Source organism: Stigmatopora argus, chromosome 21, assembly GCF_051989625.1.
Source record: "Stigmatopora argus isolate UIUO_Sarg chromosome 21, RoL_Sarg_1.0, whole genome shotgun sequence".
In the NCBI taxonomy this organism is placed as follows: Eukaryota; Metazoa; Chordata; class Actinopteri; order Syngnathiformes; family Syngnathidae; genus Stigmatopora; species Stigmatopora argus.
The window spans coordinates 11,690,153-11,716,768 of NC_135407.1; the positions used below are offsets into that span (position 1 = coordinate 11,690,153).

The 26,616-nt window shown below is 40.7% G+C and overlaps 1 protein-coding gene across 1 annotated transcript in view; it reads left to right on the forward strand.

Annotated features, from left to right (window-relative positions):
- Positions 1-26,616, forward strand: part of sacm1la (SAC1 like phosphatidylinositide phosphatase a) — a 59,775-nt gene that overhangs the window by 8,723 nt on the left and 24,436 nt on the right. The window contains exons 2-11 of the mRNA XM_077590740.1: positions 12,675-12,772; positions 13,197-13,271; positions 13,356-13,483; positions 16,905-17,054; positions 17,720-17,779; positions 17,879-17,912; positions 18,013-18,114; positions 18,267-18,352; positions 18,468-18,554; positions 25,362-25,430. Coding sequence (XP_077446866.1) covers positions 12,675-12,772; positions 13,197-13,271; positions 13,356-13,483; positions 16,905-17,054; positions 17,720-17,779; positions 17,879-17,912; positions 18,013-18,114; positions 18,267-18,352; positions 18,468-18,554; positions 25,362-25,430 — 889 coding nt within the window. The remainder of the gene's footprint in view (positions 1-12,674; positions 12,773-13,196; positions 13,272-13,355; positions 13,484-16,904; positions 17,055-17,719; positions 17,780-17,878; positions 17,913-18,012; positions 18,115-18,266; positions 18,353-18,467; positions 18,555-25,361; positions 25,431-26,616) is intronic.

Genomic DNA, 26,616 nt, shown 5'->3' on the forward strand with positions numbered 1-26,616 from the left:
TGTACAATTACACCTATATATATATATATATATATATATATATATATATATATACATATACATATACATACATATACATATACATATATATATATATATATATATATATATATATATATATATACATATATATATATATATATATATATATATATATATATATACATATATATATATATATATATATATATATATATATATATATATATACATATATATATATATATATATATATGTATATGTGTATATATATATATATATATATGTATATGTATATGTATATGTATATGTATATGTATATGTATATGTATATGTATATGTATATGTATATGTATATGTATATGTATATGTATATGTATATGTATATGTATATGTATATGTATATGTATATGTATATGTATATGTATATGTATATGTATATGTATATGTATATGTATATGTATATGTATATATATATATATACATATACATATACATATATATTAGCAACACTTTAGAACCCAGAACACAATGCACACACACTCCTAACTTGTTATATCTTTTCCTTTTACAACTTATCTATTCAACAGGGCAAACAATGCAATATCAATAATATAACATCCTTTCTATGACCGTTATAGACACTGTCCACGATAATGGTGGCCGAAGTTAGCATGCTAAATGCTATTCCATGTGCGTGACCCGAATCGCACATTCACGCCCGTAGTTCAAAAGTAAATAAACATTAATAAACATTATCTATTTTCTCACACACTAAACAGTGTATATTACAAACCCCAAACTCAACCATCCTTTTAAACATACAGCATACCTTGAAACACAGGGAGAAATAATCAGAACAGTGATCCATTGTTGTTTCTTCAATCCAACTTTTACTGTAATGATTCAACACATCTCCCATGCCTCAAGCTATTTGCTAAGACATCAATAATCGAATACCGATATTCTTTAACATGCCCCACACTTGCCATGTGGATCCAAGGATCAACAATCGAACACCGATACTCCCATTCAATCCAAACTCGTTATACCTTCTTTACATGCAATCGTTAATAAATCAAACACTCTAGTACAGGGGTCTCAAACTTGCGGCCCGCGGGCCAACTGCGGCCCGCGGGACGATAATTTGCGGCCCCCGTCTTAATATGAAATATCGATTTTTTTTTTTAATATATATATATATATATTTTTTTTTTTTTTTTTTTTTTTTTTTTTTTTTTACCCCTTTCCCCATGATGGCGCCGTTTAAGTGGCAGCCAGTGGCAGTAGCTCTGTCCACTCATGTTTTTCTTGTTTTACAGCATGTTTTACATGAAAAATTAGAGGGAACATTGACATGCACCTGCTTGTGGCAGGTGTGATACTGGTCTGCCGATAGCGAGCAATGATGATGTCGTGACCGGATGATTCGCCTAAAGACGTTTCGCCGACGGACGTTTGACAGACGGACAGGTCGTACTAGTATTTGTTAGTTTAATGATTAAATACAAATACTAGTATTTGTATTTAATCATTAAACGCTGTTTTCAGCTGGATTTGACCGAATTTGAGAGCATTTTGAGCCGTTTGGCGAATGGACGTCTATAGACGTTTTTTTGCCTCCATCGCGATATCATCCAGTATTTGTATTTAATCATTAAATGCTGTTTTAGGATGGATTTGACCCGATTGCTGTCATTTTACGGCTCGGTTCTGCTACATCTGCCTGCCCAAGAGTGCTTATTCCCGGACTGCCATTGATGGTAGACGAACATTGATTTTTACTATAATTTGGAAAACACCGGCGGCGGGCCGGATTAAAAATCCTAACGGGCCGTATATGGCCCACGGGCCGAGGTTGAAAAACTTGTACACACACGATCCGGCGGGGCGAGCGTTCGAATCCCGTTTCGGCAAAACCTCCGTTCGGCCGAATGAACGTTCGGTGGAACATCCATTCGGCGACCTGCCCGTCTGTCAAACGTCCGTCGGCGAAACGTCTTTAAGTACCGATGATGTCGCTCACACTGGTACTCAGTGCGCTCAGGGAGGTTGTCTTTCTGCTCAGACCAACAAAAAAATAGAGGGAACTTTGGTTCGGAGCTGAATGAACCAATCACGGTGAGGTATACGGCTCTGGAGGGCGGGACATCGGCCGGGCTGTCCAGTGCCTCGCTCACTCACTCATTCATTCCTCCAATCAGCTGGGCGGAGGAGAAGCCGTGAGGCCGATCCCTCCGCTCGGCGCGCACACTCCTCCGCTGCTCTCAGCATAGAACTGAATGAGGCGCTATGATCCGTGATCCAGCCTGTGTCAGTGTCTGTAGCCATCTCCGCGATTGAAACGGAGAGCGAAAGTGCACATGCGCCACAAACCCGCGCGACTGAATGTGAAAGATCAACCCGAGACTCATTCCAAGTGGAAAAACATATTACAGAGCCCCAGAGATGTCTCTTTCAAAGCCTGCCGTGAAGAGAAAGGTCGGTGATGAGCACAGACAGTTTCAAGAAAAGTGGGGAGTGCAATATTTCTTTGTTGAACACAGGGGCACCCCGACATGTCTCATTTACACTGAAAAAGTTGCGGTGCACAAGGAATACAATTTGAAACGTAATTGTACTACGAGACATGCTGAGGAGTACGAAAAATACCAGGGAGATGAGAGAGCCAACCAGGTTGCCAGTCTTAAAACACGTCTTCTGAGGCAACAGGATCTCTTCAAGAAGGCTACCAAAGACAGTAATGCAGCAGTCAAAGCTAGCTACGCCGTTTGTGAGTTGATTGATCCTGTGCTAAGTGATCCCAAATGGCTCATGGACTTGGCTTTTCTTGTTGATATCACACATGAGCTTAATGTACTGAACAAGAAGCTACAAGGCCAGGGGCAACTTGTCAGTGCTGCCTATGACAACGTGAGAGCATTCTGCACTAAACTTGTGTTATGGAAAGCCCAGCTCTCTCAGACAAACCTTTGCCATTTCCCAGCATGCAAGGCTCTCGTGGATGCAGGCACACCATTCAGTGGTGAGAAGTATGTTGAGGCCATTTCGAAGCTACAGGAGGAATTTGATCACAGATTTGCAGACTTCAAGACACACAAAGCCACATTTCAAATGTTTGCGGACCCCTTCTCCTTTGATGTGCAAGATGCCCCTCCTGAGCTTCAAATGGAGCTCATTGACCTGCAGTGCAACTCTGCACTCAAAGCCAAGTTCAGGGAGGTGAGTGGAGAAGCAGACAAGCTTGGGCAATTTTTGAGAGAGTTGACCCCCAGCTTCCCTGAACTTTCCCGAAGGTTCAAGCGGACCATGTGCCTTTTTGGGAGCACATACTTGTGTGAGAAGCTCTTCTCCACCTTGAACTTCAATAAGTCCAAGTACAGGTCCAGACTTACTGATGAGCATCTTCAAGCTCTACTGAGGGTCTCCACTGCTTCCTCCCTCAAGCCAAATGTGACTATGTGAGAAGAAGCGCTGCCAGGTCTCTAGCAGCAAGGAGTAGGCAAAAGAAGCCGTGTTCAGAATATTTCATGTTCAATGTTCCATTCAAGTTCAGAAAGTTAAAGGTTAAAGAGCTGTTAATACAGACATTTGAAACGGAATAAAAATAATTCATTTTCTCTACTTAGCCAGCCAGTGTATATCTACTGTATGCTCATTAGTATTATTTGGTTTTATATTACTGATTGATTTATTTTTTATTCATCTTTAAGTTAATTTATTTAATTCATTATTTTTTGTTAAAAAATAAAGATATTTGATAACGTTGGAAAGTTTTATCAGTGCTTTTCTTGTGGAAATCCTGATGCGGCCCAGTCTCACCCAGACTCGGCCTCTAGCGGCCCCCAGGTAAATTGAGTTCGAGACCCCTGCTCTAGTATGTCACACTAATAGATCAAACACTCTAGTATGTCACACACTCCCCCACAAAAACAAATGCCGTCCCGACCTCAGTACATTCCAAATATCTTCCCCTTGTTGGTTGTTATGCTAAACAGTCTAGCGAACTTATCATTTCACATCCTCTTCTGTAAGCTGATACTCATGAAAACTCCAGGCGGCAAGGGCCACAGTTCAAATATAATCCACAACTCGTACGGTCCATGTTCACTGGATGGAAACTGTAATCACAGTCCGTAACAGTCCATGTTCGCATAATACATGTCACCCTTGTAGGCTCAAGCCTGTTGGAGTCCATACATAAAGGGTGGTTGAATGTAATATGGCTGCAGGTGTACTAACCAAGGAACCACTCCTGGTGCAGGGTAAGCAGGTAGCAGTTGATGTGGTGACTGAGTACTATAACAGGAGGGGACACCGAGCTGATCATAGGTCGTTCGTCGTGGTGGATGTCTCTCCCTTCTTGGCCATTCATAAGTCAACGCCTCGGGTTCATTCACAGCGGTTGGCGGAGAGGTCTCTGATAAATGATCATCACGAGGATCTTCAACAGCCAGATTTGTTCCCTCACCAAGCAGGTCCTCCAGCTGTTAGTCATCTTCTGCTTATACTGGTCCGGCAGCAGGGCCCTTCACTTTAAGTCTCTGATCCGCTGGCAGTGGCCTGTGCTCAGACTCCATCCCTTGGGCATCTCTCTCTTTTAGCACCTGGAGGGGCTCGTAGTGAAAGTCATCTTCGTAACCACTGTCTTGGTCTGTCTCTTGAAGATGAGATACTGGCTGCTGTTTATTTCTCTCCATACTCTTGTCAATTTTTCCTCCTTCTGGTGTCAGGTTTTTTATCAGGATCCGCTCTCCTGGTTGTAGCACGGAGCTCCTCACTTTGCTGTCATAGTGCTTTTTACCTCGTTCTGCAGCTTTCCGTACACTCACGGTGGCAATGGTGTACGCTTCCTCCATCCCTCGTCTCCCTTTCTCCACTTTGGCCTTGTATAACTCCATCTTGTGCATTTGCTCCCTGTAGCGTGCCACCTCACTCTCCAGCTTGTCAGCTTTGATTGCACGTTCTCTCAGCGCATCCAGTTCATCGCGATAGGCGCGGGCTGCACTGGCGTCTACGAGCAGCTTCAAATTCTCCTGCTGGAGCCTCTTTATTTCTCCCTCCATGTTTTCCTGCTTGTGTCTGTTGTCCAGCAGTTGTTCATTCCTCTTTTCTAGCTCTTGTCTAAGTCGTCTGATCTTTGCCTTTGAATCGGCAAGTGCCACCATCAGGTGTTGCTGAGTTCCCACCTGCTGCTGTTTCATGCTGGGAGGATTGACGATGGCCAGTGGACTGGATGTGCCACAAAGCACACGAACCACACCTTCCCTTTCCTGAGTTAGCTCTGCTATAGTCTCTTCTTTTAGTGGTCTGCCTCCTCGGATTTTACATCCAGCTTGGAAATGTTCTCCACTCCCACACCGATAACAATGTGTACACTTCACATCTCGCCCTCCCTGCTGACAAGCAAAACACCTTCTTGGGACATAAGCAGGGCGGCTAGTGTTCCAGGGGGTTGCTGGGGGCTTGCTGTAGTAATTTTGTTTTGCAGAAGGTGACTGGGGCTCCCTAACTGGTCTTCTAACTGAAGGTGGGAGGTAGGACTGAGGCTGAAACATAGCCTGCTGTAGTTTCTCTTTGATCTGGGCTATTTCTGCACTGAGATCTATAAGAGAAGCAACACTTGTCTTAAGTTCAGTCAACTCCGCTCGTACCTCACGGGACACTTTTGGTTTTTCTTCTCCAGGGCAATTGGTAGGTTGTAGTTCTTCTGAGTGCACCTTGCTAACATGTGTCGCTGCCTGTGGGGTACTAAACTTCTTTTTATTTCTCCTTTCTGTTTCATTAGCACAGGCTACATTTAACCGCTCTAGCAAAAGCTCATCTGAAGTCTTACAGTTCAGCAAGAGAGGCTGCATATCTACTCTAACACTGTCACTCTGGAGACCAGTGAGTATCGTGTGCAAGCACATACGCTGGACTAAACTTTGGTTGTACTGGATTCCTGATTCTGATTCTCGAGATGCAAACAGTACCTTCTGCCTAAGAACTAAGACTCTCATTAAGAAACTTTGAGGAGTCTCTTTGATATGCTGCACTTCTGAAGCTAACTGCACATAGAGGTCGGTAGCACTCCTTTCCTGAAAATGAGCGCGTAGGATGCATTTGAGTGTGCGAAGAGTGAGGTTAGGTTTCTCTTCCAAATAATTACGTAGCTGCAAACTAGGGGAGATAGCTCTGATAACTGCATCAATAATTTCCACATCTAGGTAACCCCTATTCAGTCCATTTTCAATTTGATGAACAAGGCTGGAGAATGTCAGCTTGTCCCTCTGGCCTGGTTCACCTATTTGGCCGGCAATTTTGAAGTCCTTGCGCCAGTATGAGCTTGGCTGGGGCTGGGGAGACACACACCCCTGAGGGTCCGCAGCATCTGGTAGCTTGGGCAAACTTCCAATCTTGATCCTTGCTTTTCGTTTTCATCTCTTTTGACTTAATGCTTCATATCTGATATTTCATCCTTCAGTTTCAACAATTCAGACATGCCTTCGTCCTGCAGTTCCTCTAGTTCTTCTCTTTCTAGGTACTTCACAATGTGAGCCACTAATGATCGACGCGATTTCCGTTTTACACTTCTTAATATGTTAAGAAAATCACATATTTCCAGTAGGTTACTTTCCGTCAGGTTGTTCAATGTTCCTACCCCCTCTTCGAGTAACTGTTCCATTTTGTTGACGATCTAGGAGCTCTGTTGACTGTACAGGAGTGAACTCTGAACTGGCACGTCTTTACTGTCCCTCTGATGATCTCGTATTGGCCTCAGATGACAAGTACTCAACCGCCAACTTCCAGTTCTTCTTAAACAGCAACACCTCCTCTCACTGCCCTCTGCCTGGTTTTGTGGGGGGATTTAGCTGGCTCAGAATTCAGTGAGCAGGTCATGGACACTGGACATCTGAACAGCAATCGGAGCGGTGCCTCCAAAATGTTACACCCTGCATTTGATCTTGACACACAGGGGGAAATAATCAGAACAGTGAGATGTTGTTGTTTCTTCAATCCAACTTTTACTGTAATAATTCAACACATCTCCCGTGCCTCAAGCTATTTGCTAAGACATCAATAATCGAATACCGATATTCTTTAACATGCCCCACACTTGCCATGTGGATCCAAGGATCAACAATCGAACACCGATACACCCATTCAATCCAAACTCGTTATACCTTCTTTACATGCAATCGTTAATAAATCAAACACTCTAGTATGTCACACTAATAGATCAAACACTCTAGTATGTCACATTGGCACTCATCATTTACTTTCTCGGGCCACACAAAATGATGCGGTGGGCCAGATTTGGCCCGCGGGCCGCCACTTTGACACATGTGGTCTAGAGTCTTATCTCCTCTGGTGTGACAATTCACGTACTGGATAAACTTAGGCAGAACAGTCTTTAAACATGCTTTGTTGAAGTCACCGTTTTTTTTTTCCACGACAAGGCACTCGTAAACGGAACAAACAAATTTAAATTAACTTGGATTAATATATACCGACACTCAAACATACGTTTAGTGTAACTTTACACAAAACTGAATTCTAATTTTGTTGTAATCTTTTGTTACCTTCGTTTTCCGGGTTAGCGGTTTGCCACGCCTCCACCCTCACGTTCGCTATCGATGGGCTGTTTGCTGTTGTACTACGTATTCCCTTCAAAATATTCCGAAAACGATTCACACAAATGTTCTCACAATCGGATAACCCACGACCACTTGCCAACGAGAAATAGTCTTGGAGTACATTTTAGCGATCGCTCCGCTGCTCAAAGACCGGCTCGCAACTCCCTCGTTGAAATGGCTCTGGTTGCAACCGCTTTGAACGGCGCCTCTGAGAGAGAGTTGCGACCAGAAATATTACAAAGAGGTAATTGCGAGCCAGTGCCGCTGATGTTCTTAGGAGCAGCGAACGAGAAGTAATATAATACTCCTCGTATTAGACAATAAAAATAACAGGAAATGCAACAGCTCAGCTTACCCACGTATTGATTGTGGGTAATGAAGTTTCATTCTGAGAAAGAGTGCCCTTGCCTATTGGCGTTGTGTGCACGAGTATACTTCATTACCCAGAAAGCCCTCTTTTTGCCCGCGCATGCGCGTTGTGCGTTTCCTGGTCGATGCGTAGGAGGAAAAACTCGTCTGAATTAATCGTTCAGTGCTCGTAGATATTGTTATACACGAAAGATATGCAAAAAAGCTTGGTCGCATCACGAAATTTTGATCGCATGATGGGCGAATTATTCGATCGAAATTTCCGTCGTAAGATGAGAATTTTGTATGACGAGCGGTCGTGTGACGAGGTACCACTGTACTGTACTTATTCGAGTATAACGCACACCCATAATTTGTGACTAAAAATTGGTATAACATTTTTCTTCTCAGTTTTTCTCAGCTCACACCAAGGATTGCACTGGTACTGGTAACTGCCAAATGCTTAACACATGGCAACCATGACAAAACATTTATTTACAACATGTGGCACAGAAACCTGGTAAAACAAACTACTACAAATATGAACACAAGTCTCAAATGAAATTTACAATTTTAAATCCTTAAAGTCTAATTCATCATCATAGTATTTAAAAATTTTCAAAGTCTGATTCATCATCATCAGATTCACCAAACATTTGATTCCATTCTTCTTGTGCGAGAATAGCGGGACTCGTGAGCAGGTGTCCCCCTAATGTTTCTCTGGAGCAACTTTTTTTTTCTTTTACCCTCCCCTATAAACTTGCCGAAGGCTTTTTGGAGGGGGCTGGCTTTTGTAAAAGAAGGTAGATTATCACCATCTGGCGGACAAAGACAGGTTTTACGTCTCCCATTATAACGGCTGCGGAGGACCGTTTTTCACCGGGATTTATTTATAACGCGCATCCGAACTTTGCTTCAGTTTTTGGTACAAAATTGAGTGTTAAACTTGAATAAATATGATTTATTATAATATAAATATTTACATTTTATATATATTATATTTTGATAATTGTACTTGTATTTCTGTATAGGCGCGAAAACCTGTATTGTGGTAGTTATAATGGGGTTGATCCAACTTCTCGATTTTTCATTTATCACGGCAATGTCTTGTCTACATTAACCATGATTTGCGAGGGATTACTGTATATAAAGTGGGGCAAATGAGGATTTCGTCAACCACCAATTGTGCAACTTGTCCTACTTGAAAAGATTAGAGAGGCCTGTAATTGTCAACACGGGTAAACCTCAACCATGAGAGACAGAATGTGGAAAAAAAACTGAAAATCACATTGTTTGATTTTTAAAGAATTATTTGCAAATCATGGTGGAAAATAAGTATTTGGTGAATACCAAAAGTTCAGCGCAATACTTTATGTACCCTTTGTTGGCAACAACAGAGGCCAAACGTTTTCTGTAACTCTTCACAAGCTTTTCACACTGTTGCTGGTATTTTGGCCCATTCCTCCATGCAGATCTCCTCTAGAGCAATGAAGTTTAGGGGCTGTCATTGGGCAACACGGACTTTCAACTCCCTCCACAGATTTTCTATGGGGTTGAGTGAGATCTGGACGCTGGCTAAGCCACTCCAGGACCTTGAAATGCTTCTTACGAAGCCACTCCTTTGTTGCCCCGGCTGTGTGTTTGGGATCATTGTCATCCTGAAAGACCCAGCCACGTCTCATCTTCAATGTCCTTGCTGATTGTTAGGTTCATCCAATTGTAAGTTTATCCTTAGGTTTTTCCAATTCAGCTTTCAATAAAAAAGGCATCTGTAGTCACATCACATTTAATTCTTGCAAGAAGAGAATACATCCGGACCGCTCGGCCGACCAAGATTATTCTAAAGAGCGGCATTATGTCCTGCCCATTTAAGGCTTCAAATCAAAACAATTACAAGGTTATCGATTCCATTTGCGTAAGCAAGAAACAAAACAATTCCATAATCAAGCAAACCAAGCGTCAACCTAGCGTCACAAATTAAAACAATATGCGAGTAATCGATCCAATTGCGTAAGCAAGAAACAAAACAATTCCATATCAAGCGTCACAAAGGAAAACAATATGCGAGTTGATTGATAGCCATCCGTTGAGCCAACAACAATTTAAGCGTCCTTCACCGATCTTCATTGCGAACTCGCATCTGGGGAAAGGGTTGAGGTGTATCTTCCAGTACTCAGTCCTCGGAGCAAGAACTTAGTGTATTGTTTTATGTCCTTGCGAACTTGTATCTCTCGCTGGACCCAGCTGTCCTGGAGAGCGACCTTGGCGTAAGCGTTTGTCTTCGTTGAAAGCGATCAACACATATATATATTGTTTAATATAGTTACACATTTAGGATGAGCATTACTATTCCTAATAAGCAAATATATTGATTAATATAGTAAGCATGTATATTATAAGGCTTTATATTCATTGCAAACACATTTATAATAATGATTACTCCAACATTCCCCCCTATATTATAAATTTGCACATAATCCCCTTAATAAAACTTCCTTTCAGCTTTATTCCATTAATTCCAAATGAACATATAGTAACATCCCAGAATGAACCCAACATTGCTGATGGAAGGAGATTTTCACTCAAAATCTCTGGATACATGGCCCCATTCATTTTTTCTTTTACACAGATCAGTCATTCTGGTCCCTTTACAGAAAAACGGCCCCAAAACATGATGTTTCCACCCCCATGCTTCACAGTGGGTATGGTGTTCTTTGGATACAATTCGGTATTCTTTCTCCTCCAAACACGAGAACCTGTGTTTCTACCAAAAAAATCTATTTTGGTTTCATCTGACCATAACAGATTCTCCCAGTCCTCTTCTGGATCATCCAAGTGCTCTCTAGCGAACTGCAGACGGGCCTGGATGTGTACTGGCTTCAGCAGGTGGACACGTCTAGCAGTGCAGGATTTGAGTCCCTGGCGGCGCATTGTTTTACTGATAGTAGCCTTTGTTACTGTGGTCCCAGCTCTATGTAGGTCATTCACTAGGTCCCCCGTGTGGTTCTAGGATTTTTGCTCACCGTTCTTGTTATCATTTTGACGCCACGGGATGAGATCTTGCATGGAGCCCCAGATCGAGGGAGATGATTATCAGTGGTCTTGTATGTCTTCCATTTTCTAATAATTGTTCCCACAGTTGATTTCTTTACACCAAGCGTTTTACCTATTGCAGATTCAGTCTTCCCGGCCTGATGCAGGTCTACAATTTTGTCTCTGGTGTCCTTTGACAGCTCTTTGGTCTTGGCCATAGGGGAGTTTGGAGTGTGAGAGATTGAGGTTGTGGACAGCTGTCTTTTATACCAATAATGAGTTAAAACAGATGCTATTAATACAGGTAACGAGTGGAGACCTCATGAGAAGAAGTTAGACCTCTTTGACAGCCAGAAACCTTGCTTGTTTGTAGGTGACCAAATACTTACCTCTAATTTGGAAATAAATTCTTTAAAAATCAAACCATGGGATTTTCAGTTTTTTTCCACATTCTGTCTCTCATGGTTGAAGTTTTCCCATGTTGACAATTACAGGCCTCTCTAATCTTTTCAAGTAGGAGAACTTGCACAATTGTGTTTTGGGAGTCCAAGTTACAGGAAGTTTCAAGCTGATCAAAGGAAAGAGAGCGTTATCTCCCAGTTACAAAAGGTTCTTGGATGTATGACCATATGCTCTTTCAAGGTAACACCTTTACAGTCTCTTTCCCGATCTCCCGCAATCTTCACACAATGGTTCAAACAGGCTCCAGACCCCTGGGGCAGTTCCCCTTTGTTGAATAAGGTGAAACTTTCCCCAGGGCTCAAGACACCCCTAATTCTATTAGCAAGCATTTCGACAGTCATACCAGAATCAGGATAACTTATTTACAATAATTCCAACACTATTTCATCCAAGTCACTCCAGAATTTCTGCTTCTGTTCCAACTCACATCCTACTTTTGTAGCGTACCCGCTAACATTTTATAAGCATGATACCCTCAATCTCCAGCTTCAAAGTCATTAGTGTATCTGACACTCTATTCACCTCTAGAGCTCTGTACAAACTCTTTCTTCAAGATTACCCTAACTCCATTCTTCCTTTGTAAATCCTCCATTATAAAACAACTTTCTATCAAATCCTTACTTCTTAATGCTGTATTACTAGATTCCAATCCCTACCAAAGTGCTGCATCTTTCCTGTACATCTTCGTGTCCCCTTTTAAGGGTCATAAAGTAGGTGATAGTAGTTGCTTTTTTCATTTTTAAATAGAGGCTTTTTTTTTTCAAAATTCATGTTGGTTATAGTCACAAAGACAAGACTGCTGCAGAAAATGTGTAAATCTCAAATTCCTCAAATATGTACCTAATGAACGTGAGGGAAAACAAACAACAAACAAACCGGTGAAAAGGGGGAACATCCTATCACAACATATCATTTTATAGTGTTATTTCAATGAAAAAAGGAGTATGGACCGAAACTGCATTTTTAGTCAAATTTCAGGCCAAAATTCTTGGGTCTCCAAGAAGTTGTTGAACCTCTAGACCAGTGTTTTCCAACCACTGTGCCACGGTACACTGGTTTGCGATGGTCACGGGAGATCACAAGAAGTCATACATTGTAATATTCAGAGGAAAAAAATCTTTATTATGAGATAAAAAGTTCAGGGCTTTATATTATTTTCTTCAGACAGTAGTTAACATCTAACTGAATGATTAGCACACCCGAATATTTCTAATTTTCACAATTTCTCATCAGACATACTACCCCGGAAAAGTTTTTCATTGAGGCCTGCGATGAAGGGTCGGATGCTGTCCTGGCTATCGACAGAGTGTCTAATGAAATGACTCTCAAAAGTAAGAAAAGCACGGGATCTCTCTGAGACAAATGTGTATTTCAAAGCAAAAATGTAGGCAGTCATTTAACAAAAAAAAAAATATATATATATATATATATATATATATATATATATATATATATATATATATATATATATATATTTGACAATCCACAGTAAAGATGTTTATTTAGGATGGTTTGAAAAAAAGTAACTTCTCTTATCTATGAAAGGTAATCTGTTATTGGAATTGAATGGTAATAATAATAAACTAACTACGGTCTTATGACACAGAGTGACTTGACTTGATATTCTTTGACTGGTCAGGCAGGCACAGTAAATCTGTATCTTTATCCTTTGTTTATCTTGTCAAAGCAACTCTCACAAAGAAAAATATTTGAAACTCCTGAATATGAAACATGTAATTTGAAGTGTTTTCACAGGTAAAAAAGATATCCCTGCCTCAGCAGTCACCAGGCCTATTTGTGGCATCCTTGGAACCATTCGCCTGGTTGCTGGTAGGTATGATAAATGTATCTTATCAACGCAGTTTGAGCATATTGTTCTGGATGTGATATATTGCCCCAACTGACTTTACTTAGGAATGTACCTAATCGTCCTCACAAGGAAGAAAAATGTGGGCAGCCTCTTTGGTCATGCAGTGTGGAAAGCAGTGGATTTTGACATCATCTCCTACAAGAAGACAATTTTGCATCTGTCCGAGATCCAGGTATCAAAACTCATGCAAAGACAGGGAAAACATGCAAAGGCTCATAATAAGGCATGTAACCTTGTGTAGAACGTTGAATTTGTAAAGCTGCAGAGGTAGTATAAAAACAAACTTTGAAACATTGTAATTTAACGCGAAGTATACTAGTATACCACCCTCATTTTAAACCACAAGTTATTTGTTACTATGTTAGTGGTTGGTGAATTACAACCAATAAAAATGTTTTTCCATTGTAATATCCTGTTTTTGGGTGTTTTTCACAGGGTGGGAACGAATTAACTTGTATTTAGTTAATTTCTATGGGAAACGTTGATTTGTGATACGAGTAAATCAACATACAAGCTCAGTCCCGGAACGCATTAAGCTCGCATATCAAAGTATGACTTTAGATCAAACCCCCAAAAGAATGCGTCAGGGAACATCCACTTTTTTAAAGTAGTTTTGGTTGTGAAATCAGAACCAGAATTGATCACATTTACAGAGCTGCCAACCTCCGTATACCCCATTTCAGGAGTACCGTATTTTCACAAATATAGGGCGCACTTAAAAGTCTAAATTTTCTCTAAAATGGTCGATGCGCCCAATCGGTCGGTACGCCTTGTTAGTGCACTAAATTTAATTTTTGTATGGCCCTGACCGCTTGAGTGATTTTGACCCAGCGGACGTTCACCCTAAAAATACCCTCCCCGTGCATTCCAAGCATTTCGATAAATCCATTCAAAACATCCCAGGCGAGTGGCAAGACATTTGACTTCCGTGTGCTCGCAGCGCTTTTAACCCTCAAAAACACTCTCAATACTCAAAGAAACAGCACATTAGAGTTATACGGAGGAAATGCCTGACGCGAATAACAACAGAATGCGGGTATGAACGCTTGGAAAGTGGACTGAAGCCATGGATCAAACACAATTTTTAACAGCTTTGCCAACGGCTTGGGAGTGATGAATGCCGGATGGCGAACATAGTAGTTCGGGCAGGCACCGTCGCACGAGTTACCTGACGCTTTGGAATGGATTGTCGATGCCGATATAACAGCGAGGAGAGTCAAAGGCTTGGGAGTGGTGCATGTCACAAGTTACAATGGATTGTGGGTGACTGGGCTCAAATGTCGGCCAGCACTGTTGTTCGAACTTTCGCCAAAGCTGGAATCAAGTTCCCGGAATACACATCTCTGACTGACCGTGAGATGGAGCATAGCATGTTGAACGCCGAACTCTTTATATCAGATACAGAAGATGAGGAGTTTGACGGGTTTGTAGATGTTTAACTGCTTTAACTTCTATTAACTTGTGTACATTTTAGTTCAATAAAGCACTATCAAACTTGTGTTTGCTCGTGCTGTCTTTATAAAGACACACTAGCGGCTAGCATAACATACGCTAGCGGCCAGCATAACATACGGTAGCGGCCAGCATAACATATGCTAGCGGCTAGCATAACATACGCTAGCCTAGTGTCATGCTCGCGCCTTATCCGACGAGGCACCCTATGTATTGACAAAAAAAAGAAAATATACCCGCAACTGAGACTGCGCCCTATCAGACGATGCATTTTATAGGTACCCTTGACCCATTTCCGGGGTATTTCTGGGGTGAATGAATTCACGCAAAATTGATATAAAATGTAAAAAAAACAAGCGTAGGACAATTTAAATCAAACTGTTATGGTCATGTTTTTACATCAATTGAAATATTGGGTTTTTGCAAACTATTGAAAAAGTACAGCATAACTAAAATAAGTATAAAAGTGAACAAAGTATAATTTGTTGATCATTTATTGTCAAATTCAATTTTTTTACAACATTAACATAAGTTTTTCAGCTGGTCCCTTACCCGCACTTGCATTTTGTGCAATGTGCAAATGTCGGTCCTTTTGGAGATGGCATCAACATGGGATATTTCGTCGAAAAAGAAGCAATAAATTTCCGCAAGTGTCTGGATTTCTTAAAAGCTTAATCCAAATTGCGTTCCATTTTGCGCTTATTCTGAGGAGGCATATTGATCCCTTACCTTTCATGTTGTGCAATGTGCAAATTTCGGTCCTTTTGGAGACGGCGTCAATATGGGATATTTCGTCGAATAAGAAGCAATAAAGTTCTGCAAGTGTCTCGATTTCTTAAAAGTTTCATCCAAATTGCGATCCATTTTCCGCTTATTCTGAGGAAGCACATTGAATTTAATTGAATTGAAAGCTTTATTGTCATTGACTTACCAGTGTTATGTACTACTTCCTTTAGAACAACCCCGGAAATTATAGGATTTTTTTCAAAACAAAAGACTGGTGGTTTAGTCAGCCTTAATAATACTTACTTCTCTTATGGAAAAAAAGGAAAACTAAAATGTTAAAGCGATCGAGGCTACTAGCCTATGTAATCGATTCCGAATCTATTGCCACGCTGAAGTCGCACAAGACGAATCATTTGTCAGAACTTCTAACTCGGACGATTCACAATCCACTCGTGTTACCGAATTCTTCCGGTTTACAGTGCCATTGAATCAAGATGGCAGAGGCCGTAGTGATGGTGTGAATTTCGAGCAATTAAAATAGGAAATTTGGTACTTTTCCAAAATGGTTGCTTAAAAAAAAATTAAGTGACAATTTCTTTGGATTTCCGGACTTTAGGGAGGGTGTCCGGGGTCCCGGAGTTTGTGTTGCATTTCCGGGATAAACCCCAGAAATTCCGGGGTAGTTGTCAGCGCTGCATTTAGTTTTGAATTGCTGCGCTAGCTGTCACATGTTGACAGACCGGTCACACGGCATGAGGAGAAATGAAATCCTATCGACCGCATGGTCCCAAAATGCAAAAATCTGTAACTATCCTGGGTTTGACATCAGTCTGACTTCAGTTGGAATTTTTTTAGTGGTTGAGGCCTCCACAACTGCATTAACTCACGAATTGTATTTGTAAACAAAAGGTACATAGGTATTTAAAATATAAACTAAATTCAATTGGTTCAGTTTTACACATTTCTAAATTTATTGACTTTAATAACCCCCAATCCATCTTGGACAGCAGGAAGTGATCATTTTCACTGCCAGCCTCTCGGTTGAAATGGTTGGGACATTTATCACAGTCAATGGCACCAGCAACATCAACAACACTGTTTATTTTTTCATTTTTGATACAATTCTTAATGATGATATACAATGCAAAATGTCTCCTTATGGTTTATTTATGACTCTATCCTGCAGTTTTCCATATTGCATTTTAACAAAATTTGGTTGATCCTGTATTTTTTTTTTCAAAATTAGATTATCGATCAGGCAATCATTTTCTTTTTTACAAGTTACAAGAAGTAAAGTACAAAGTGAGGTGTGACAATATTGGGAGAATAAAGGGATAAGGATTTTCACCACTTTCCATCTCCAACACAGGTTTATGTAATTTTGCCCTCTCCTTGTAATTTTCTGTCCTTTTTAGTCTCAGGAGAATAAAACCTTCCTGTCCATGCTAAATAATGTGCTGACAACAGACGGTTTTTACTTCTGCACTGATTACGACCTGACACACACCCTTCAGCGACTGGCCAATACCAGCCCCGACTTCCAAGAGATGAGCCTGCTCGAGAGGGTGAGTGAGGCCCATGCACCACCCCTTTATGAAACTCGGTGTAATGTGATTTTTTTACACTGGTTTTGTAGTTTTAAATTCGATAGGGGGTTTATTTCCACCAAGTTTATGTAAAAGGTTTCCCATTTCCATATAGTATGAGTATTGACTTGCGACCAGTTCAGTGCAGAGGTTCCAAACACCCATGACCCCAACAATGATAATTGGTATAGAAGAAAATCTTGGGGGCAGCCCGGTGGAGCGAGTGTTAGCACGTCGGCCTCACAGCTTTGGGGTCCTGGGTTCAAATCCAGGTCATGTCCATCTGGGTGGAGTTCGCATGTTCGCCTGCGTGGGTTTCCTCCGGGTACTCCGGTTTCCTCCCACATTCCCAAAACATGCATGGTAGGCTGATTGGACACTCTAAATTGCCCCTAGGTATGGTTGAGTGTGCATGGTTGTCCGTCTCCTTGTGCCCTGCGATCGGCTGGCCACTGATTCAAGGTGTCCCCCGCACCTGGCCCGGAGACCCTCATGAGGATAAAGCGGTTCAGAAAATGAGATGAGATGAGAAGAAAATCTTGGGTTGTAATTTCCTTGATAATCAAATGTAACAGTTCAGCATGTAAAACAATTTCATAGCTCACAAACTTAAACATAAATGATTGTATTGCATTCTGTTTCAGGCTGATCAGAGGTTTGTGTGGAATGCTAATCTCCTTCGAGAGCTGGCGGCCCAGCCAGAGGTAGCAAGACTGAACAAAACTCACTCACTTTATTACTCTGATTTTTTTTTTTTTTTTTTACAATATTTATCTGCTGATTTCTGATCTAAGTTTCCATAGCTCCACAGGTTTGCTATCCCTATTGTACATGGCTGTATCCTTTCGTTTACATATTTAACTGATGATGGTGAGAAGAGAAATGTTGGCTTTTTTGCTTACAAACTATACTTTACTCTCCTTGATCTGTTGATCAGTTATTGTCATGAAACCGTGTCGCATCAATGGTAAGATCTTTGAATGGGTCCTCATTTCACGGAGAAGCTGTTTCCGTGCTGGTGTCAGGTACTATGTCAGAGGTAAGAAAAAGCTTTTAGCCTCATCAAGCTATTGAGAAGGGTAAAAACTCTAATATTGTAGATTTGTATAGTAACCCTAGTTCGGATTATACATGTAAACACTATCTAGAGGTGGATAATGCATTTTTCATTTTAAAAAATCCTCTTTCTAGGCATCGACTCAGAAGGTCATGCTGCTAATTTTGTTGAAACTGAGCAGCTTGTTTTGTATGAGGGAGCCAAGGCTTCCTTTGTGCAGGCAAGTATGACAACTGTTTCCTGGACTCTTAATTGTTTTCTATATCATGTCGTTCCTTATGAAAATAGTTTAAAAGTTTGTTGAATAATTTCACAATGCTATTTTCCTCCCATAGACAAGAGGCTCCATGCCTTTTTACTGGAGTCAAAGGCCAAACCTAAAATACAAACCCAAGCCAATTATCAGCAAAACAACAAGTCATGTGAGTACAGGTCTTTAATTAGAGTGGTGGTGTTGGGTTCATCCAATTGTACGTTTATCCTTAGGTTTTCCCAATTCAGCTTTCAATAAAAAAGGCATCTGTAGTCACATCACATTTAATTCTTGCAAGAAGAGAATACATCCGGCAGCTCGCCCCCCCAAGATTATTCTAAAGAGCGGCATTATGTCCTGCCCATTTAAGGCTTCAAATCAAAACAATTACAAGGTTATCGATTCCATTTGCGTAAGCAAGAAACAAAACAATTCCATAATCAAGCAAACCAAGCGTCAACCTGGCGTCACAAATTAAAACAATATGCGAGTAATCGATCCAATTGCGTAAGCAAGAAACAAAACAATTCCATATCAAGCGTCACAAAGGAAAAACAATATACAAGTTGATTGATAGCCATCCGTTGAGCCAACAACAATTTAAGCGTCCTTCACCGATCTTCCCTGTTGAACTCGCATCTGGGGAAGGGGTCGACGCGTCTCTTCCAGTAATCAGTCCTCGGAGCAAGAACTCAGTGGATTGTTTTATGTCCTTTCGAACTTGTATCTCTCGCTGGACCCAGCTGTCCTGGAGAGCGACCTTGGCGTAGGCATTTGTCTTCGTTGAAAGCGATCAACACATATAACTATATTGTTTAATATAGTTACACATTTAGGATGAGCATTACTATTCCTAATAAGCAAATATATTGATTAATATAGTAAGCATGTATATTATAAGGCTTTATATTCATTGCAAACACATTTATAATAATGATTACCCCAACATTCCCCCCTATATTATAAATTTGCACATGATCTCCTTAATAAAACTTCCTTTCGGCTTTATTCCATTAATTCATTTTATGGCAAAAAAATACAAATGGGGAGGAAATGTCCGTCTCCGTAGGCTTTAGTTTTACCTGCTCACTGGCACGGCTGGTCTGAAAAGCAAAACACAAAATCATCTTCGCCCAATTCATCCTCGCAATTTCCATGCTCTTGAAATCCACTGCTCCCCTCAGCACGTCTCATCAACAGAGGATATAATTCATGCAATTTAGAGTTTGTAGGGGCAATCGCAGTGGTTATAAGTCGGCTTATCAAAGATCTTAAGCAGGGAATAATACACCACCCACATAATGTCAAAATCGTAGCAAAAAGGGCTACGAAAAATGCAACAAATTTGGGCCAAATCAAAAGGACATGCCACCAGCTTTCCAAGGCGGAATTCTCCGACTCCAGAATGCTTCTTCATATTGCGGTTGAGGATCTGCAGGCCACTAATGGCCTGGGTGAGGGACCCACCGGGTGACGTGTTGTTGAGTGCAACATTTTCAAACATTGCATACGCCCCCTTTCTCCGCAAGCAGCATATCAACTGCTATGCGATCCTGGAATGCCATAAGACTGGTGGCTGCCAATTGTTCCTTTATCGCCACAAATCCCTGTTCAGTATAGTTTCCAAGTTTTTTGACATTGTAATGCAGGTAATTTATCCAATCAACATTTTGTTTGGAGTAATTAAAAGAAAAATATACTCCCAACCTGCTGCGATCTGATTAGCCAACTTATACTCATCTGGTACGCCCCGTGGATGCCAATCGCATCAATGTATGTCGGATCACCCTCTCTCCATGCCGATCGACGCCGTCGCGAGGGGCCCGCCATCATACCGGATTTCTGTGCAGCCAATTGTATCTCCTCTACTGTAGATGGAAAAACAGACACTGGTAATAGCAGTGAGACCAAGGCACAAAGTCCTGCTGTCATTTTGGCAGGAGTCGTATAATTTATTTCCACCCCACCACCATCATAGGTCAGAACGTGGTACCAGGGTGTAGTCGGTTTTAGGACGTGGGCACACCACGTCTCATTTATCGCCTCCAGCTTCAGACCATGCCCTGTAAGGTTTTAAGCAGGTAAAATGATTTAAACGACATGTGTTGAAAAGTTCTTGTAACTGGGTAGACATTATTCCATTTCTCACAATTGGGGCTTACATTTTCATTTGTCATTATCTCCATTACACAATCAGGAGTAATTTGCGCGGGTACTACTCGTAAGAGAGGGCGGGGCACAATACATGTTATCCAGGTTTGATTTATAATAGCTGCATTTTCCATCAACAACAACCAATTATTTCTTACCGCCTCCCGTTTGGGAACTCCCTGTTGCAGAAATGAATTCTCTGGTCATCTCAGATTTTAATTTTACTAGGGCGAATCCGGGTGTTTCCATCTCTGACGATTTTCTTACCGTCTCATAGACATGGCCATTGTTGTTGAGACACAATTGTAGAATTTTTGTAAAAAGAGTCTTCTCCACCTGCCCATGGACTTAGGAAAAACGTCAGACAAGGATCCACAAGTTAATTTGTCAGTCTGAATAATGATTTGTAATGCCCCCACCGTATGGTTTAATTTTATCGAAGGCCTGATGGGTTTTTTTTTTTTGCACGGGTGTGTCATCCAAGCTTGCCAATCTAGACCAGTTTCTGCAACAAGGTTTCCCCAATCTGTTTAAATCCATATGTATACTTTGAATGGCAGTGTAGCTTTTGTAGCTTGACATGAGGGGGAATCGCCCGTGTTTTGGCCATATATATGCATATAGATTGAATATATATAACCTCCCCCTTTTTTTTGAGGCATGAAATTTACCACGACTCCAAATGGCAGCCCTCCCAGATAAGTCTTTTGGTTTTGTTTAGTCCCCCAGGTCCCCAAAATTTCCCATCGCAGAAATCAAAAAAAATTTCATTTGGCGAAATTCTTTTCTTTTTGTTTCTGTCCTACTCTGCCACCGCCGTCCTTGAAAGGCTTATCAGCGATTTCAGAAATATTCCACCTTGATATTAGAATATTGATATATCTTGGTGGCCAGCCAATTAAAACACAAAAGACAGACACTCATCCACGCTCGCACTCATAATCAAGGAATTTGCTTTGAGTGCTCCCCCAATCATCCATAATTTTGGTTTGTTGGCGTAAAACTGGAGTACCCAGAGAAAACCTACGAATTCATGAGGACACCAGGAACACTCCACACTCCGGAAGGTCTGGATCTACTCCGCATTAGTAGATCCTCGAACCGCAAAATTGATGCCTGAAGAAACTAGATAATTAATGTATTAGATCCACATGCCACATATCTAAAAATAGAAATTTGTTCAATTGCCACCGCCCCTTACCCCAGTCAGTCAGCATGTAGACTGCCAAGCGAGTGGCTGTGATTAACTATCTATTCGCCAATAATGCAATAACGGAAAAGTTGTGACACATTGAAACACACACACACCCCCTTTTATTTAACCGTTTGTAAAAACTTTATCTCCATGTTCTGCATTAAGTTACACCCCCTTTTAATAATATCGAATTTCGCCCATTCTAGTCAACCCATCTACTTAAAGCATTTCTCCAAGGTTGATATTTTATAATTTGGAGATGTTATTTCTAAAACATAGACATTATTTCACTTGTTTCACACCATGGAAGGCCCTACCAGAATTTGTTGTAGATATTCCCCTTTATCTAAGCTTGTTATTGCCAATCGTTATCACCGTAACATTTAGGTGTATTAACCCCATAATTGCAATGCAGTAAGTTTTGGCTAAATTCTTAATTTGTATGCCCCTAAAGCAATAGGCAGTAACGTCCCAATAGTCATCAATATGACCTATACCAAAGCATATCCCCCTTCAGGCCAAACAGGGAAAGTCTTTTGTGCACCTAAAGACGCTCCATGTTTCTTCTAGGGAAACTATGCCTATCCTAAATCAATTATCTTATCCAACCAGGTTCAATTTACCTAATAATTTGGACGAATGCCACGAAATTTCTCATGCCATTTCTGCATTGTTAAATTCATGTCTGATCTCTTTAACAACCAAATAACTCTTAATACCTAAGACATAAATTGCAAATCACCCCATACTATGTTTACTTAAGATAAGAGCCATTTCTTATAGCTCCCTGTTACCACAAGAAAAATCTACAATAATTAAATTAGAGAAATCCACTTTTTACTAGGCATTTCCTAATTACAATTTTCAATGCTTAATAAAGGACCCACAAATTGTAACCAATATGCCATAATATTGTAAACAAAAACAAAATTCCATTCATTTTTCTTTAACCAGCCAATCACCTATATTGAAGTATTTTGATCAAACCAACCATTCAAAAACTGTAATAATATCGTTTTATCCTCCAAAACTAGCTCTCTTCAATCAAGAGCCCTTTGAACTTCACAAAACAAAAAATAAAATAATAATAATAGTATTATTCCCAATTCCAAAGCTTTTACCAAATCAATCTTTGCCAAACAGATTTTCTATCACCTCGAAAGACATTTCTGATTAAATCCCAAAAATAAATGCGAAGATCATCGCGGAACCCTGCATCCCTTGTCTTATTCTGAAATGTTTAAACGGAAGCGCGCCCTTAGCCGCTGACTGTGACCTTCACGCTCGCTGCAGAAGCAGCTTATCAATGTTGACATTCCTAAGCGACCTCTTTTTCTTTCTGCGCACAATGTTTCACCTCCTGTGTAAAATTACAACGCTTTTTAGAGAAGACTAAATTAATTACACCAAATTAATTACTCTCCCGATATCCAACTATATCACCATAGTTTGCCAAGACCCCATAATAAGGGGTCCCCCAAAAATTTTAGTCGCTTGTGCGGTCCGCGCGCATATAATGTCCAACACCATCAAATCAGCCGCACCAAAACAGAGCGCTTCCCCCCAATCAACACATTATTTGGCAAGTTTAGAGTATGACAAAAAACGCAGTTTTGGCAACCCCGCTAAACATTTAATTTGCTGTTTTGTATTTCTGTTAACCAAAATATTCCCGCTAGCAGACGGGAACGAAACCAGGATAAGCCACAATAAGCCATTTCATTCCAGTACATTTAGTTACTATTAACAAAGCATGCCTAGCACTTGGAAATAACCATTTTAATTGCCGTTTTACAACTTTCAGCATCATACAAAAAATTCCAATTGAATTCATTCACAAAGAATGTGATCTCTGGTTTAAAATGTATCTCAAACATCCTCATTCAAATCATTTTGAGCAGGCCTGTCTTGTTTTTAGAATAAAACAGCCCATCGCCTCGCTCCTATCAACCAGCCGAGGCCCGCTATCATATACAAAACAGCACGTTTTGCCTTTCCCCGCCTCGTCATCAAAAACAATAATTAGTATCTGTGGAACAAGCCGTATCGCTTGTGTCTCCCTTCACATATTATATATAGATTACTTCTATGCTTAGTGCGTATTTTATCCCGCAGGTTTTAATATTTCATGCATATTTAAGCTGGCCAGCAAACCCATATTTGTTTATCCATAAATTTAGTTGTTTAACTCTTGTAGCGCTTTGACTTTCAACAAACTTCCAATCTCTACACGGCAGACGCTGTTTTGGATCGTCGTCACTAGCCGCTTTTTTATTCGAGTTGCCCATCTTTGGATGGAGCTCGCGAGCACTCAGTTATCAGTTAGCAAATTTCTTTTCCGCGGAAGGACATACGTAACACACGCAACACGTAACACACGCAACACGTAACACAAATGTATACCCTAGCTTGATATACTGTCAGAGTTATATTTGTACCTTTCCGGACCACGGCACAGGACACCCCGAACTGCCCCAAGTTTTATAGACTCATGCTCTGTCTCGTTACCTGGCAGCGACTAGTATACCCAGGGTTTGTAACGCAGTCCCCTGGACGCGTGTCGCAGTCCCCTGGACGCGAGTCACATTTAAAAAATGGACCTCACGTGCAATGCCCCTTCAACAAACGCAGACATTCACGTGGACTTACCAGATATGACCCCAGATGTCTCTTTCAGAGGGTTAGTCGTCGAAACCGTCGAGAACCCAGGCGCTCCTTCGAGTTATCCAGCCCGGAAAAGGGTATTTAAGCGCCGTGCACGGTCTTTCCAGATATCGAACGGGAGCGACCTGGATTCTGCTTCGGTATCTTGACCACAGGCTCGAAGGACCAAATGTTAGGTTCATCCAATTGTACGTTTATCCTTAGGTTTTCCCAATTCAGCTTTCAATAAAAAAGGCATCTGTAGTCACATCACATTTAATTCTTGCAAGAAGAGAATACATCCGGCAGCTCGCCCCCCCAAGATTATTCTAAAGAGCGGCATTATGTCCTGCCCATTTAAGGCTTCAAATCAAAACAATTACAAGGTTATCGATTCCATTTGCGTAAGCAAGAAACAAAACAATTCCATAATCAAGCAAACCAAGCGTCAACCTGGCGTCACAAATTAAAACAATATGCGAGTAATCGATCCAATTGCGTAAGCAAGAAACAAAACAATTCCATATCAAGCGTCACAAAGGAAAAACAATATACAAGTTGATTGATAGCCATCCGTTGAGCCAACAACAATTTAAGCGTCCTTCACCGATCTTCCCTGTTGAACTCGCATCTGGGGAAGGGGTCGACGCGTATCTTCCAGTAATCAGTCCTCGGAGCAAGAACTCAGTGGATTGTTTTATGTCCTTTCGAACTTGTATCTCTCGCTGGACCCAGCTGTCCTGGAGAGCGACCTTGGCGTAGGCGTTTGTCTTCGTTGAAAGCGATCAACACATATAACTATATTGTTTAATATAGTTACACATTTAGGATGAGCATTACTATTCCTAATAAGCAAATATATTGATTAATATAGTAAGCATGTATATTATAAGGCTTTATATTCATTGCAAACACATTTATAATAATGATTACCCCAACAGGTGGTTTCTATTGAGACAATAATAACTAGTTGTAAACCGATTGCAGATGGATGGCTTCCAGAGGCATTTTGATTCTCAGCTTCTTGTCTATGGGAAACAAACTCTTCTTAACCTGGTAAGTAAAACCCTCCTCATTTTAGTCAACCCAAGGGTCATCACTGAATGTTAATTCATTTTCTTCTACTACTTAGCCCCTAATGGCGGACATACCAAAACTTCAAATCACTACTCAACCATGATGTAATTGACCTTTCGCAAAAAAGCCCCAAATACGACCATTGATAAATCGTAGCAAACCAAGCTTTACCATTCCACTATTGTCGCTATGCTTATTTCTGGAGTTACTGTTTGAGTCACCTGCCTCCCAACCGCTATACAACTTTTTGGAAGCCCCCGAAAAGGTCAATGAGCATCGAATGTCCAAAATAGTGAAGCAGTGTTCCTATAGCATATGTGAATTGGACTGATATGACAATTGTTTATCTGGGGAAATGTGGTTGGTTTATTCCACACCAAAAGATGAAAAAAAAGCTGGATTCCAAATGGATTAAATCGTCTGGACAAACGGCATCGCCCCCAGCTAAATTCTCTTAAGGTAAGATTAAGCTAACCTGCAAGTTTTGATTTGATTTATTTAATAAGGGACAGAACGTATTAACGCATATTTATATTCATGTTAATGAACATATATATATATATAATATTGTAGCCGAGGGCTAATTTCCATCTTTATTCCCTTGTCTATGTTGAAGACAAACAATAACGCATACTAGACACACACACACACACACACACATATATAAAAGCAAGATTATTAATAAAACTGGATAAAATTTAATTACAGTGGTACCTCTACATACGAGCTTATTTCGTTCCGGGACTGAGCACGTATGTCGATCTTCTCGTAACTCCAACGAACGTTTCCCATTGAAATGAACTAAAAACAAATTAATTTGTTCCGACCCTCTGAAAAAACACCAAACACCACCTTTTTGCACCGCAACATGCTCGTTTAATAACATAAACACATTTAAATGAACTTGTATTACGATACAGACACACTCAAAAATAAGTTTAATCGAACCTCACACTAAACGTAATTCTAATTTTCTATTTAAGTTTGATACCGGCCAAGTTGGCTGTATTTGCCCCGCCTCCACCCTTTCTCTATCAATGTGCTGTTTGCTTTTGTATTGCCTTCAAAATATTCCCCAAATGATGCACACAAATGTCCTCACAATAGGATAACGCACGACCATTTGCCAACGAGATGTAATATATACTACTCCTCGTAACAGCGA